Source organism: Hippoglossus hippoglossus, chromosome 6, assembly GCF_009819705.1.
Source record: "Hippoglossus hippoglossus isolate fHipHip1 chromosome 6, fHipHip1.pri, whole genome shotgun sequence".
NCBI lineage: Eukaryota > Metazoa > Chordata > Actinopteri > Pleuronectiformes > Pleuronectidae > Hippoglossus > Hippoglossus hippoglossus.
In genome coordinates, this window is record NC_047156.1 from 10,341,204 (window position 1) to 10,357,693 (window position 16,490).

General features: G+C 44.1%; 1 protein-coding gene across 5 annotated transcripts in view; it reads right to left on the reverse strand.

Moving 5' to 3' along the window:
* Positions 1 to 864: 864 nt before the first annotated feature.
* Positions 865 to 16,490, reverse strand: part of magi2b (membrane associated guanylate kinase, WW and PDZ domain containing 2b) — a 54,958-nt gene continuing 39,332 nt past the window's right edge. The window contains exons 12-23 of one of the 5 annotated variants that reach the window (XM_034588710.1): positions 11,677 to 11,708; positions 10,385 to 10,577; positions 10,186 to 10,277; positions 9,481 to 9,673; positions 8,763 to 9,002; positions 7,809 to 7,994; positions 7,003 to 7,318; positions 6,084 to 6,303; positions 5,598 to 5,741; positions 4,928 to 5,066; positions 4,509 to 4,597; positions 3,771 to 3,967 (exon numbers count right to left, since the gene is read on the reverse strand). In XM_034588710.1, the coding sequence (XP_034444601.1) occupies positions 3,911 to 3,967; positions 4,509 to 4,597; positions 4,928 to 5,066; positions 5,598 to 5,741; positions 6,084 to 6,303; positions 7,003 to 7,318; positions 7,809 to 7,994; positions 8,763 to 9,002; positions 9,481 to 9,673; positions 10,186 to 10,277; positions 10,385 to 10,577; positions 11,677 to 11,708 (1,901 nt within the window). In that variant the 3' untranslated portion in view covers positions 3,771 to 3,910. Of the gene's footprint in view, positions 3,968 to 4,508; positions 4,620 to 4,927; positions 5,067 to 5,597; positions 5,742 to 6,083; positions 6,304 to 7,002; positions 7,319 to 7,808; positions 7,995 to 8,762; positions 9,003 to 9,480; positions 9,674 to 10,161; positions 10,278 to 10,384; positions 10,578 to 11,676; positions 11,709 to 16,490 lie in introns of all 5 variants that reach the window. The other 4 variants (XM_034588707.1, XM_034588709.1, XM_034588706.1 and 1 more) reach the window with 4 other exon arrangements.

Here is a 16,490-nt window from a genome sequence, read left to right on the forward strand (position 1 = left end):
GACACACACAGGAGTTTCTGCTGATTCTGACCTTTTCTCTGGGTTATATTTCCAGCTACACACTTGATTGACAGATGTGGTTTTAGCCTTTTTTCCCCCCATGTTCTTTGGTGACATCAGAAAAATGCAGCGTATCAGCTCCAGTTCAATCAAAGAGCTACAGTGAAGAAAGAACACGTTCAGCCCCTTTAAGGACTGTGTGAAAGTCTTGAAGGATTTTGGGTTGTTCCACATTGTGCCTGTGTAAATGATTGTTGCAAACATGACTTGTTAAATAAAATCCACTCTGATGTGGTTTCACTGTTAATAATTACCTGTTGTGTATCTGTCTCTGGTATGTTCTCCCTGAGTGCTGCATCATGAATGATTAAATATGAACATATTTAGAAAATCACCTTTGCCTAAGTTGACATTCTCAGGTTCCCTTTTTTTGTCAAATTCACAGCTTGAACCTCAAACTGAGGCCTTTCCTGTTGTTTGTGTTGGACACTGAAGATATTTGGGTTTAATATCAAAACTCCAACTTTTATTTCCTGGTATTTACATCTGGTCTAGATCTGGAAATACCATCGCACCTTTTGTATCAGAAGGCCCCAGTTTTAGGCGAGCAACTGTTTAGCGATAAAGTAAATAACATTTTAATATTTAGTTGTTTATCCCTCACCTGCCATCATATCATCAAACATTTGTGATAATGTAAAAATCTGGAAGTGAAAACTCTGATCTCTTGTCTCATATTCAAAATTTGATCTTGGATATTCACATTTGAGTAGCTGGAAACAGAATTTAATACTTTCCCCATTAATTGATTAATCTATCGACTAATTGTTTCAGTGGTTATGAAGTAAAACAACAACCAGAGAAGAGTATTTTACACCATGTCAAGAGTTTATTTGACAGTATTTCAGAATATCTTTCAGTAAACAAGTTTTTTATTTTTTAGCAAAATGTAATATATCAGTACTGTCGCATTTCATAAAAATAGTTGTTCACGTCTTTGAAACTACAGTATCAATGATACAGTAAACCATATTTGTAGGAATACAGCTGTACAAGGTGAATAGTACACAATTAACACTACACAGTTATACTTGATCTCAATGGGGACTTATGAACGTGCCATCCTTCACGGGTTCAGATAAAGCATTTTTTTTTTGTTTCTGTTTACAAAATCACTCACAGCAGGCAAGGGGGGTGGGGGGTGGCTGGATGACATAATCTCTCACCTACATACACTGAACACCTTCCTACGGCCTCATGGCAGGTCCCATGCTAATCGCTCACATGAACCACAGGTGTATTCAACCTGTCAAGTCAGCTCACCAACATCCAGAGGACTTTTTACCCAGAAGACACTGGGATGACTCTTTTACGCACAAGGTCGTGCTCGAGTTTCCAGATCTTAACGCGAACGGCTCGGATCTGTCGTCATTCAGTCCCATTTTTAACAATGCTTATAATTTTTTTTTTAAACTTATATTTCCTTCAGTACTCAAAAACGGTGGTGATTGATTTTGAATGAGAGCAAACGAACAATATCAAAATGGAGATAAATGCAGGAGGATGGTGACTTGATCTGTGGTTTAATAGCAGCATGCCTTTGACTCGACAGATGTCTCAATAAATTTATGTTTCACGGAAAAAAATCGCCGCTTCCTGCGCGTGTGTGTGTGTGTAGAACAGACAAATAAAGCTGAAATTAACACACAACAGAAACCATGGTCCACTTAGATAATAACCCTGTCTGGAATACCGTTCACAGCTCGACTCTCCCAGGTTTACTCTCCAAGAAGAGGGTGTAATGCTACAGGCTACATCGTTTCCCCTCTTTCGACACCAGGGGGGGACGAGGGCAATCGTAGACTTTGATTCGCTATAAAGCTGAGAGTGCATCAAGATAACTGTGGATACTGCTCGGTGTTCAGTCCGAAGAAAACAGGCCCCACAACTCAACGGGCTGCTGATATGTGTGTGCGTGGTCACTAACATCTGTTTTGCATTCAGTTCCCAGAAAAAACAAATCCCAACAGCTCTGCATTAGTTTGAGTAAGGCACTCCGCCCCACCTCGTAACCATCGGCCTCCTCCTCCCCGCACCGATGCCCCTCTCCCACAGTGATGTGGTGCACTTAGCACAGTAAAAGGCATAGAAATGGGAAATATAGACGGGACAGTTTTCTGTTGTTTTTTTCTTTTTTCTGTTGAGCATCGAATGAATACAGCACAGCTTCGAATTCTGCACAATGACTGCATGGTTGACTTGTGATCTGGTTGTGTACATAACTCAGAGCAGTATAATGAGTTCTTACTAAGCCAACTGTCGTCAGTCACCCAGAAGTTGAATTTAATGAAAAACAAAAAAAAGAAGAGAATATCTTTGTCTCACATGAGAAGCGACTGTTCAGCTCCACAGAGGATGTCCTCCCAATGTTCTACCTCTAGAAGACATGTGAGTCCCTGTGTTACGACATGGTGGTTCACATCCATGCACACGACCACTGCCTCCCTCAGCGGTTTGGTGACTTTCACAGTCTTTGATATGTAGTCATAGACGAGGCCGCGGAAATATTGATCCTAAAATACTGTCCTGTGTTTTTTTTTTCTTTCTTCTAACTACAACACTGCCTTAAAAAACACTGACAGGTTTGTTTTGGAGTTTACCAAATGTACATATTTATCACATCTTTACATTTACAGTATATGATATATTGGTAGGCGTGTGAGATCTTAACATATGTCGGGTTAACCACATGGGTCAGTGCCATGTCCTCCAGGAGTTTCAGTGTCACTTCCTCCATCTGACACATTTGTCGTCTCATTTCTTGCCACTGCACGGAGAAAATGGAGCATGAGTAAACCTCTTGGCTGCACATATGTCTCTCTCCTGCTGACCAACCTTTTTCCATATGAGGTTATGTTGCACGAACCGATGGGAGCCAGATTCCGTCGAGCGGTTAAAGTACGTTAACTCAGACATCGTCTCTCCGTCTGTGATCAGAGCATCAACTCTGGCATCCGAGGGTCTAAAATGTCTTCATACTGAGTCCATCGGGGTTTATACTTGTCACAATAGCTGTGAACATTTCTCTGTTTTTTAAGGTGGCGGGTGTAATAATCATCTGGTAAGAACAAAACAAAATATGATTTCAGAAGTAAATGGAGAAGAAAACAGAACAGAAAGAGGGAGCGAGGGAGATTTACAGTTGTTCTCAGATATCTGATGGTGATCTGAATGAGGAGCCAGACAGTGTGATCCAGTTCAAACCAGCTAGATCCTTTCTACCTGCTTACAGTGGAGGTCCAGGACCTCAGGGTGCCAGGCAGTTTATCAGACCCAGGAATGTTCCAGGGTCCGGGGGAGGCAGCTGCACTCCTCGCAGGAGGATCCTCCACAGTTTTCGAGGGGCAGCAGAGCCCACTGTGACCACCGGCCCTCTCCTCTTCTCTGAGGTACAGACCTCTAGACACCGGCCTCTCCTGGATGTTGACATGTCCATCTCCACTTGCCAGAGAGGCTCCGTTTGAATTCACACTCACATATGCGTCCCAGGGCCAGACAGTGCTCAGGGCCTGTGTGTGCAGGCCCTTTCTCTCGCAGCAGGGGGAGCACGTCTCCTTCGGCCTCTCTCGTCTTTCGACGGACCTCCCCAGGACAGCTTTAGGAGGCAAAGCCCGAGGCTGTCTGTCAACCGGTCCACAGTCCACCTCTCCAGACCCCTGAGGGGTTCCCTGCCCCCTGATGATGCCCCTCTGCTGGGTGGACCTGCCACCTGTAGCCCCTCTAATGGAGCAGTGGTCTGTCAGCTGTGGAGCTTTCTCTGCCATGCACACTGTGGCCTCTAGGGGGAGTTGATGAGGGGAGTCTGGGGCTGGATGGGATGAGAGCAATGGAATCGGGTGGGGCTCGAGGGTCACTTCCTGCAGGGCAGAGTGGGCTGTAGAAAGGGGATCCCAGGGGTTGGTACAGTCTGCTGGGCGGGAACAGAACACAGTCAGCTGCACTGAGATGAAAAAGAGGGATAGGACCAGCATGCACATGCATAGAGAGAGAAAAGAGAGAGGAGAGGAGGAGAAAGAAAGAAAGATGTACATAATAACACAGTGACACAACACATCCTGATAAACCTGAGAAACCTGCATGCATTACATTACATTACATTACATTACATTTCATTTAGCTGCAAACACCTGACCATGTGATTTGTTACACCTACTGCAAACACTACATCTACACATACAGACGTGTGTGACAGGACTTAATTAACATATTTATAATCATGTGACAGACTTATCCTGACTGCCCTCTTCAGAGAAGATGCAATTTCAACTGGAGAGGGTCACTTCCTATAATATTGCTCTTGTACGACAGCACAAACAACACATACACACATACGTCTGCTGTTTATTTCATGCGTACACTCATGCACACATGAATGCATGCCTAGAGTAAATCCACAGAGCACACAGATTAATCAGTATGGAGAGGGAGACGTGCAGTTTTTCACAAACCGTGTCTTTAGAGTGGCCCATTAGGAAGAAATAGGGGGAGCTTAGTGTGTCACCTTTCATGCACATGGAGAGGTTGGGAGGTACCATTCCTGAGGGAAGGCAAGTAAAAGCCTATACCAATCATTAGACTTAAAGCAGAGGGGCTAGAGAGCAGGTTGTTATTCTACTGTTCGATCCATTATTTTTTTCAACATAAAGAAATGATTAAATTCAGATGACAGAATAGAAGAGGAGTAAAAACGCAGAACGATATTAATACATGTTGTTAATATGCTCTTGAGAATATTTAGCATTTGCAAGAAAAAAAGCAGTTCTGGTTAAAAACAGTGATCAGTTCAGGGACTAGCGACAAAGACAGAGAAGAAAGGTTTGGACATTCGGAGAAGTCAGTTTGTGTCGGAGGGGGGGGGGGGACTCACCATAATCTGGCACCTGTCCCGTGCCTCTCTTTAACAGCAGCCTGACCCGCCGGCCTCCCGCCTTGATGAGTTCAATGGCTCGGGCGTGAGTCATGTCTCGAGTGCTGTCCCCGTTAATCTCTATGATCTGATCCCCTACCTGAAGGACACACACACAGAGGGCACGGCCGGATTCTGTCAAACTGTGCTCGTCCAACTGTTCAACACAACAACTGGAGCAACTTGAAAATACACTTTTCACAGAAGTTACAGAGGGTGAGCGGAGGGTTACTCTGTCACCTGGTTCACATGCACTTATTCACTTCCTTCTCTAGCATGTAAGTCACAAGGGAGAGAAGGACAGACAGTAAAATAAATATCTGAATTACCACAGGAAAAAGTGAAGCAGAGCAGAGGAACAACAGATGTGTTTTTAAAAGGTAAAAATACTTATTGAGTTTGAATATACTTATTGTTATACTTTTACACCATCTTTAAATCTACTTAAATATAACACGAGGACATGTTGTGTGATTTTATTTTTGTCAGACGTCAAGATTTACAAACTTAGACGCAGTGTCATGTAAGTGACTGGATTATTACACTTCATATCTTCAACCAAACAACAGTAATCATCTCCCAAAGAGCATTTTAACTTTATAATTGTCTGGTCTGATCTTCATCTCCTCACCCTCATCCTTCCATTACGTATGGCAGGACCGTCTTCAGCAAGGCGCAACACAAACAGGTCCATCTTGTACTCTCTGCCTCCGCGGATACTGAAGCCGAAACCTTTCGCACTTTTCTCCAGCTCCACTGTGAAGTAATCGTAGTCCTGCAGAACAAAACGTACAGTGCATGCAACAACACCTAGAGCAAATAGCAATATATGACCATGGAGAAAAGAAAGATCACAGACATGCTCCCCACTGTGTGTATACAGATATGTAGACTTCCTGCTTAAAACAGTCTCAGCTTAAAGGGATAGTTCACCCAAAAATGAAAATTCACTCATAATCTACTCACCACTATGCCGATGGGGGGGTGGGTGAAGTGTTTTGTGGACTCAAACATTTCACCCACCCCTCCATCTGCATAGTGGTGAGTAGATAATGGGTGAATTTTCAGTTTTCAGTGAACTATCCCTTTAAGCAGACGGTTGTTGGCGAAGCTGTACCTGTGGTCTGAAGTCAGCAGGGAGCCCCAGGGGGAACTGTGCTGCGGCAGGATGTTGTCTAAAGTCCAGCAGACCAGGCGGGTGTCGGTAGTCCAGTGTGGGAGGCTGTCGATAATCGGTAACCGGTGGGTGACGGTAATCTACCGGAGGTTGCCTGTAATCAGTGAACGGAGGATGGCGGAAGTCAGGTTTGACATCCTGTCTGGCTTTTACCTCTGACCTGTGAGGATAAAAACAGAGCTAAATGAGAGGAGAGGTTTGTGCCATGATGGCGACGATGTTTTAAAAAAAACACAGGACCTGAATGTCCCACTGAACTCAACCTCACATCCCCAAGATGTCTCGTAGATATGTACACGCTAACAGTTCAGCTTGCCATGAGAGCGACGAGGGCATAAGGATCGGTGAGTGTCTGCAGGCGACGAGGCTCATCAGGAGGAGGATGGAAATATCACTCTGTGTTTTGAAACTTTTATCAAGGTCCCACTTGTAAAATGGGCTCAAATCTACAGCGCTGGGAGTGCTGCTCTCAGTGTCTTGATCTGACTCAAATGCACTCGCACTTTCAGAGTTTTGACATGGAACTGGGCCTGATCGCTGGGTTCCTGCATTATAGAAGAGATACCTTAAGTAAATTATTCACTGACACTGTAAGAGCTAAGTGGCGTTACGCAACAAAGTTGAAACCAGCCTGAGACTGAGAGTCGGGCGGGGGGGGGGGGAGTCTGGAGTACCAGGTTTTCTTCTAAATATACTGCCACGCAGGGAGAGGACAGCTCACTCTCATCTGTACACACCGTTTGATGTCGGTCACCTTTAAAACCTCCTGCTTCTCTCTCCTTTCACTGAGTCACACAAACTGTTTAGCAAATCTCACAAAAACGTTCCTGCTGGATGCCGACAAGAACATCCCTCTTACCTGCCGTCGTGGAGGTAGAGCTGTGGGGGGAGGCCGGAGGGCTGGCTGACCGGGCTCTGCTGGGATCCAGCAGGTGCGGGCTGGGAGGCTGCGGGTGCAGGAGGGCCCGTCGCTGCTTGACTTGTCTGAGTTAGTGTCTGGCCGGACTGGACAGGTGCTTGACCTGGCTGAGTGGCCGTCTGGCCCGGCTGAGGAGCCGTTTGGCTGGGCTGGATGCTTCCTTGGCTTGGCTGGGCTACAGGGCTGGGCTGGGCCTGAGGGCTGTGTTTCTGGGTCATGGGGCTCTGCTTCTCTGAGCCGGGGCCAGAATGGGAACCTGTGAGGGACAAAGAGTCAGACAAGAGTTCACCTGGGTGGAAAATATCAACCTCTGAAGGGAGACATGTAGAAAAATTGGAAAGAGATGCTCAGGAATTTTAGTTTTGTATAAATATATTTGATAAAATGAGCAGAGTTACCTGCTGAATAAACCTTGTTATAAAACACACAATTAGAAAACTTAAAAAATTCTCAATGTCATTAGTCAAGGTTGAAAAAATTGTTGCTCTGGCTGAAACATTCAAGTGTCACCTTAATCTTAAAGTGCAGAAGCTTCACTGTGCTGAACTTTCTGTTCTTTCAAATTCATGAAGAATTGCTTTGGCTTTTTTTTACTTCAGAATATTTCACATAAAGTTTCACCTTGGCCAAACAAAATAAAATACATCCTGTTTACTGACTTCAGCGAGTTTACATCATCGAGTACAAAGACAAACATAAACAAGCAGCCACTAAAAACTCACATTGACAATCCCTCAGACACTTACCCTCCTCTGGAATGATGTGCAGCGTGACCGTTAGCCCAGCGTCTTTGATGAGCTTGACGATGTCTGCGTGAGGCATGCTGATGATAGACTGTCCGTTCACAGCCAGGATGCGGTCGCCCACCTTCAGCTTCCCGCATCGGTCTGCAGGGCTGCCCTCTATGATACGTCCTATTTTATGAGGCACAGCTGGAGACAGACAGAAACAAGGGGAAGAAAGGATGTGGAAACAACAGAGTCAGTTTATATAGAGTCAGTTTTAAAGCAACACTTTTCTACAGATACAAATATGTTTAATGAAGCACTATCACAGACCTTTAATGTCAAGTTTTATTTGTTATCTTAATATCTTTTATTGCCACTTTTTGCAAGAATAGTTACAGAAAACTGAAAATTCATCTGAATATTTTTTGAGTTTGATAGATGTTCCTGTCACGTGTGTATTAAAACCTTCAGTGTGTAATTACTCCAAATTGACTGAAGAGTCCCACAATCTGTTTGAATACATCAGCTCTACTTAGTGTAACCACATAAAGACATTTAACACTAGTAACACTAACTTTGCTTTGAATTAAGATCAATTTGGGACTAAATAAATACAAGAAAAAAACAGCTCAGACCTCAGCTACTGCAAGTTCTCTATCTATTGGCTGGGATAAGAAACACTGCTCAAGTAAATTAATTGGTAGGGGACCTGGAGCCCACTGGTTATTAGTAAAGCAGACACAATGGATATTAGACTTGTAACCCTGTTTTACTCAGAGTAAAGAAAAATCTGATCTCCTATAAGTGCTTTTAATAAATGTTTAATATATAACATATACAAGAAAACTTGTATTTTCCTCACATATAAGACCGACAGAGACATCATGTCACTCCCTCAGGATCGTTGGTCATTAGGATTTGCGTAGATTTACAAATCACCATTTTCAATAAAGCAAGCTCGAGGCAACTCACTGATGACAGCGGCGTTCTCCGGTCTGTTCAGGGAGCTGATGATGACGAAGCCGAAGCCCTCATTCTCCTTGCGGTGAATAACCACATCACTGGTTTGCAGCCCGGATCCCTCTGGAGGAGAGGTGGCAGCGGGGGCAACGAGGGCTGGAGGGCCCGAAGCCGAGGCTGCGTCGCTGCGTGGAGAGCTGTGTTGTGTCGACACTGAGCCGGGGCTGCGGCCGTTCACAGGACACAGTTCACCTGGAGGAGAGGAAGCGCGAGAGGGGAGAGGACGAGTGAAGGCAGCATCTGTGCTACTGTAAAACACAATCAGTTCACTCACAGAGGCTATTAATTCATTTTTAAAAGCAGCTCAAGATGTAGCCACTGGAGGAATTCCAGGTCTGCACACTTCTGCACCTGCAGCAAGGATTCTCTGTAGAGGTCTAAGTCTGCGTGTCTGCCACATGCCATCACTGTTGTATTACACTTAAAGACCCAAACCACAGAGGCTGCTACTCTGCTCACAGTGAACAAAGGATAGATGTGTGATCTACTTCTGTGTGGGTGAAAAGAACACGCAGATCCCACACACAGATTGTCAGCATGTGTGTCCTGTCCAAGACGTCTTTTTTCCACTTGATGCCAGTGAAATGTGCAGCATGTTCTCCAGGCTTAGTAAAGTGTGAAAAAAAAACAAAAGAACAAACAAAAATAAACAGATAAAACTTGTCCTCACCAGGCATTTGCACTCTCCTTCTCACAGTCAAGCTGACTTGACCGTTGCGAGCAGCTGCATGCATCAAGTCTATTACGTATTTGTGCGGTTTCCCAGCAACCACGTTTTTATCCACAGAAATGAGCTCATCCCCGGGTCGAAGCCGCCCATCACGCTCAGCGGGTGTGTTCTCTATTATGGCGCCAATAACAATCTGTTCAAAGACAATCAATATTAGCAGCATAGATGACGGCGAGGAGGACAGGACAGAGACGCAGTGAAATCACACAATCATTTCTTTATCGAGCTTCTTAAAGTCGTTTTGGATGAGTGGAACCTTTTTTTTCCACTTTCCAAATATTCTGCAGCCATATTCTCTATGTATCACAGTTTGCATGCTGTTGGACACTTGCACACGTTAGCAAGGCGTTACTTCAGTATGGGAGGTACTGAGCAGTTAGAGGGTGTGTGTATGCGTGTGTGTGTGTGTGTGTGTGTGTGTGTGTGTGTGTGTGTGTGTGTGTGTGTGTGTGCGCGCGCGCGCGCGTGTGTGTGTGTGTGTGTGTGTGTGTGTGCGTGTGTGGATGGATGTTATGTCTGTTGTGTGAACTGTAACTGGATGGAGAGTGTGAGATGAGGTTAGGTGCAGGTTGGTGTGTATGAGGTCAAAAATGTGTGTGGTCCAGCCCGTCCCATACGAGCCTTGTCACGGGCGTCCGGACTCACAGCCTGCACGGCCTCGTCTCCCCCCAGGATACGGAAGCCGAACCCAGTCTTCTCCCTCAGCAGGTGCACCTCCACCTCCTCGTACTCGGGACCTGACACGCAGAGAGGAAGACATTTAACGCTCACCCCCGACTATGTGCTGCTGTGTGTGACGCGACAGAACGCTCCCTCTACCATGAACTAAAGGATCTATACTCACGTCGGCTCTCGTAGATGGCTCTCGACTTCTCGTAAAGGTCATAAGGGTCAGGTTTGTTGAGGTCGAAGCCTTCGTTTGAATCAGGCACAGAAGTGCGGTGCTGCGGCTGGTTTGGGAACGAAGTGCCAGGCGGCAAGAGTGTACCGGACAAGTTGGCCTGGGGGCTGCCATGTGGGTCCCACTGCTCTGTCATCTACAAGAACAAGAGATGTTTAATTGAAGATATGGGATCCCATGTTAACCGTGCACCAACAGGACTGTTCTTCATTTCATGGAGGTGAACAGAAGAACCCTAATCCCCATCTATTCTAACACAGGTTACAATTGGTTAAAATGTGACACTTCAAGAACAAGACATGAAACACCCCATTTTCTAAAATGAGGGTTGGAATCTGACGCCACCTCCCACTTGAACAGAATACTGCGTTATAATGGACCGGTCTAATCTGTGTAGTATTGGATTACTTTGCATGATGGAGCTTCATGTGGCACTTCTTGAATCAGCTGTAGATTGATCAACATATACTGTATGATCTGTTTTTCAAGCTTTTCATACGAGTAAAGCAGCCGTGGACATGACTGGAAGTTGCAATAAAGTAAAACTGCTTTTTAAGCCGATATAATAATGAATTTACATCACTTGTAACAATTTAAACTCACTCTTACATACAGAGGGCTTTACGGTCAAGCTCCTGCATTTTGTGGCTGATCTACTTCACCCTCCTCACTCATCAGCGTGCTCTCCTAGGTCCACTAAGCTAATTCACTTCTTCCCGCCCACACACTTTAAGACCCATGGCGCTGGAGCTTTTGACGCCGTAGCACCTAAACTGTGGAACATTTTGCCCCGAAGGTCTGACGATTATGTGGATTCTGTAGATAAGGCAGCAAAAGACACATCTGTTGAAACAGGCATCCGGATAATCTGTTTGTAATTAAACTTTATTTACTCACTTAGATGAGATTCTTCATGTCTGAATATTCAGACTAATATCATGAATGATTGCTGATTGTACGAGCGGTAACAGGTGCAGTGTGAGTGTGAATCTGAGGAGCTTTTTCCCATCTGGCGGGATCTGATGTGATCGAACCAATGAGCTCAGGTCGGGAGAGACTGGTTCATTTTACGATAAAGCAGAAGACAAATACCTCCGAGGCAACAATGATCCTATAAACTGCTATTTTACTTCCTGGCTTCAAAAAGCAAATCACAGATGGACAATCCCACACGAGCAAACACACAGTGGATATACAGCGAACACGCAGACGCACATTTGGTTCAATCATTGTACCTGTTTGGCCGCCTTCCATGGAGAGATGTGGCCTGAGGGAGGAAGAAAGAAAACACAGATGACAGAGAGCAAACGCCAACGATCTGTCAGTTCCTTATCAAACACCAAAATACAGACAATTATAATTATACAAACATAAACATGTATAATGGAAGCTACAGTTTGTGCAAAGGTTTCTGCGAATGCGAGTGTTAAAATACTCAGTTTCATATTCTTCTGTTTTGACTTTGTTTGTGTAACTTTTCCTGAACGGGTTTGGTCGTTGCGTTTGTTTTCAACATAATTACATCATTAGCTGCAGGCAAAAACAAGGACCCCCCTCCCCCAAACACACACACACACACACACACACACACACACTCACACACACACACACACACACACACACACACACACACACACACACACACACACTTATCTGTGTAGGTCATATTTTATCTGCATGTAGAAAGCAGGGAGCACTATGCAACAATCTCATCAGCACGGCTCCCCTGTGATTCCGCTGAATCAAAGACATTCACTAGATTAATGCTGCTGAGACCCAGTTAGACGTGAAGGGTGAAACATGCCATGGCTGCTTCGTGTAAACATTAAGTCTGAATCTTTACACATGTGGATAGAAACACATAAAGACATTCATCATGCACAGAAGACTCCCGCTGCACCGCTGATGAATCCTTTAACAGATTGGACGCTTGTAAAGTATCCTTGGGAGAATCCAGATATATTACATTTTTTATTTGGTTTATGAGATTTGTGAGGAACGGATTGAATATATCGATGGAAATCTCTCAAACAACATCTGCCTGCTCTTTTAGATGTGTGAGATTGGCACTTGGCAACGGCCCAGAAATCAGCGAGCCACGGGAGATTTGAGGAAAATGACATATGACACATCGCTTCCAGTCCATGTGAAGATAAAATGAAAAGTAAATTCATTTCTGCCACTCCCCTACACCGTTTAACTTTTTGTTTTTTCACACTTTTTAACCTTAGCCCTCCACTCAATTAATTATAACTACCGGGTAATTATAATCAAAAGCAGAGAGAAATAAAACTCCTCCTGTCTGTAACTGCCAGAAACTGAGCGCTGTCTGTGGTGCTGAAATGATTTAGCACCGTGGCAGCAGCAGAGGGAGCGCTCTGAGGGAAGTTGGGAGTAATAAGCAGATTCTGCAGGGAATACAGGCCTTCAGGGACACTGTTAAGGAATTCTAATAACTCATTCTCACGAAACATTCCTTAATGACACACTGAAATGAATGCGAGCTACAAGGCAATTGTCCACTCATACTGAAGAGGAGCGTCATCCTTATGGATGCGTTAAAGCTTAATTTAAATGCTAATCTAGTTCATTGGCATATGTGCCGGATGTGTAGTGCACTCGTATGCATGCTGATGAATTACAAACGAATGACTGGTAGACAGGTTTCACGTGGCGTCTCTCTCTCTCTCTCTCAGTGGTCAGGCAGTCTGGCAGGCCGCAGTCACAGACTAGCCTGCTGAGTTCTGGAAGGCCTTCAGATCCGCCTGATTGGCTCGTGCAGCCAGACAACCTTTTCTTTGTTGCCATGATCTGCATCCTTATTGGTTGAGCAAAATGTCTCCCGTCTGTGGTTGGCTCTGCTTCAAATTGGGATGTCGGGAAGGAGCTGTGAACACGACCAGAGCTCAGTGGAACTCTGGCAGAGAGCCCACGCTACAGCGGAGCAGTCAGACACACAGACAAACACACACACACACACAGTCACACATTCAGCAGAAGTCTAACACCTTGTCTCTGTAACACAAAGCACCAATGCTCCCAGTCACATATCTGCAGTCATGTGTGCTCCCGGAATTCCAATGGATGCAGGATTTCTGTGCTCTGCAAAGATATCCTGCATCTGTAAACACAAACAGGCTTAATCCTTCCTGATATTTTGCATATATGAGTCAGAGAAGGGGACCTTATCCTCTTTCCCCCTGCAAGGAGGCGAAAGACACACACACAGAGCCAGAGAGGTTCCTGGTGTGTCAGGCCGATAGCCCCTGTGGGACCTTCGTCTTGATTTGTTTGACAGATAGCACTGATTTCAGCTTCCTATTCAAATGACGTATCTGACAGGGAAACATGTGTGTTTGTCTTTGCAAAGGTTAACCACCAGGTGGCAGATGTTTGCTCTGCATGGACATAAGATTCACTGCTGCTCACTGCCAACACACACAAACATGCGCACATGCACTGCAGGCACGCACACACGCACAATGTATTCTTTTTCTATTCCTGCTGCAAACACTTGAGTCATCTGTGCTGCTTATCACACTCAGTAGAATGTATTACTTTAACGTAATAAGGTGATTGAATAATTCACTGAACAACATGCAGAACACAATCAATTCACTTGCATAAAGCAGCACTTTGCCAGTTCATCTCCAATACATGTTGATAATGCTGTGTAGGGTGGAGACAACAGGACCGGCATAAAATCTGAAAAACACCCGGCAGCACTGGCATCAGATGGTCTGATGTACCAACATCACTAAGAGCTATTGTCTCCATCGTTTTTCACATCTGCATTGCAATAAAAAACACTGTCACACTTCAATTAATTAAACCTGAGATGCACATGAGACTGACTGCCTTCATTCCTAATTAACTATAACTCATAAATGTAAAAGCTGATCTATAATTCGTCTTTATTGCTTTGTTATCATCCCAGAAATGATGCAAAGGAACTCTCCGGAAAAACTAAAAGTGAAACGACAAAATGAGAATGAAAACTTGAACAACAGAGCTGCTGGGTGGCTCGTGGAAAGCAAAAGGTGAAACTGTGAACTTTGTCTTTTTAAAAGGCCAAATAGAGACAGTGTTAGACTCTCTGGACTCACATCTAAGTGATAAATCACCGCAGGACGAGTGTATCTGTGTGTGTGTGTGTGTGTGTGTGTGTGTGTGTGTGTGTGTGTGTGTGTGTGTGTGTGTGTGTGTGTGTGTGTGTGTGTGTGTGTGTGTGTGTGTGTGTGTGTGTGTGTGTGTGTGTGTGTGTGTGTGTGTAGGTGTTTGTCAAATTTCACCCTGTGACCAGAACACTTTTTAGAACAAGAGCACATGTCAAACAAATAAAACTTTCACGTGTGCAATTTAATTTCCTTGCAGGTGCAGGAAATAGTAGAAGTGGGAAAATGGCCACACTCCATGGCGCTCTGGCAATATTACAAGAACCCTGCACTTAAAACTTCCCCACTGTGAAATATTCTCTCATTCCCCTTTTCAGGTACTTTAAAAACTCCATTTTGATTTATATTCTCAGACCAAGGGCATGTGGTCTTCTGCCTCTTTCACTTCAAGAGGAAAGTAAAAAAGCTGAATGTGTGCAGAAGAAAATTACAGGTGTCGAGGAGCAGCTTGTGTCAGTGCAGCGGTTTGTTACAGAGATTCAACCTGAGACATTATGGAAAAACCCTGGACCCGAATTTCCCTGTCTAAACACACAAAGAGCTTAAACTGAGAGCAATCCAAAATATCTTTGTTGAAAATCAGGTTTAAGATGAAACAGTGGTACTGTCAGAATGTTCCACAGGAATCAAAGATATTAATTAATCATGTAAATGTACATTTGGAGCTTTTTGGCAGCAACTGTGCGTGAACCAGCATCTCATCGTAACTGACCATTTGTACTCAGAAAACTGTAAAAATGCTGTTTTTATAATCAAAGCTTCATCATTTCAGAGTTCGGATTTCAGTTGGTACATGAAGCCAAACAGCATCATGCCAACCAGCTCAGTTTGCCAGTGAGACACTCTCATTTGCTTTGAGCAGGAGTGGCTCCAGTGAGAATGTAACTGCTTTCCCCACAGCAGTGGTGATGCTGCCTCTCGTCCCAGAGCTCCACTGCCTCTTACATGTTCAGCTGCTGTATGATAAAACACTTCCCCATATTCAAGCCTCTGTGCTTCAATAGAAAGGATAAATGACATGTTGGGAATAAAGCTGCATGTGAGAAAACATGGTGTCACACACACACAACAGTTACTAAGACATCTGCTTTGTATTCTGTGTGTATTCTCTGCATGAGTCAGCGCATATGAAATACATTAAATAACAGTATGTTTTCAAAATTCTAGTAGTAATAGTATCCAGGGCTGTTTGCTGCTGTAATGATCCAATTTTCCCCAAGGTAAAGATTGAAGTTTAATATTCCTCTCTACCAACACACAGAAACGTTTGGTCTGTACAACAATCCAGAATTGTTACACTTTTTAGTAAATCACTGTTGTTATTTCAAGACATAATATGATAAGTTGTGCAGTTTTTCGTCGGGCAAAATTCTTCTTCTACCTTCTAAACTATTAAATATTCCCAAAATAAAATGTCACCTGGAGACTTGAATAAAATTACATGAAAGTGTTCAAAAATAGAACAGGTTTGAAACAGATCATAATCAAAATCTCTCTGACTGTCAGCTCCACTCGACTCTCTCCTGTAAAGCTGCAGATGGGGCTGCAGATCCACACCAACACGATTTCAATCCGAAGTCAGATTATATTTAGCTGGACAGTTGCTCTGCACTGGACCCTTCTTTATGTTTGCAACATTTATTTTGGTCTTTCAAGAGGTGCAGAAATGCCACATGCACTTTGACATTAATTGTACTGTAATTATTTTTACCACAGCTAATGACAAATATAGATCAAGGAGTGTCAGCAGGTACTAAATGGGATCTAACGTGTTTGTTTTAACCTTTTTATTCTGGGACTCCACTACAGTAGTTTTGCATTAATCACAGCTCAATAAAAAGTCCTTATTTATGTCAATCTGCCTGTGACACAGC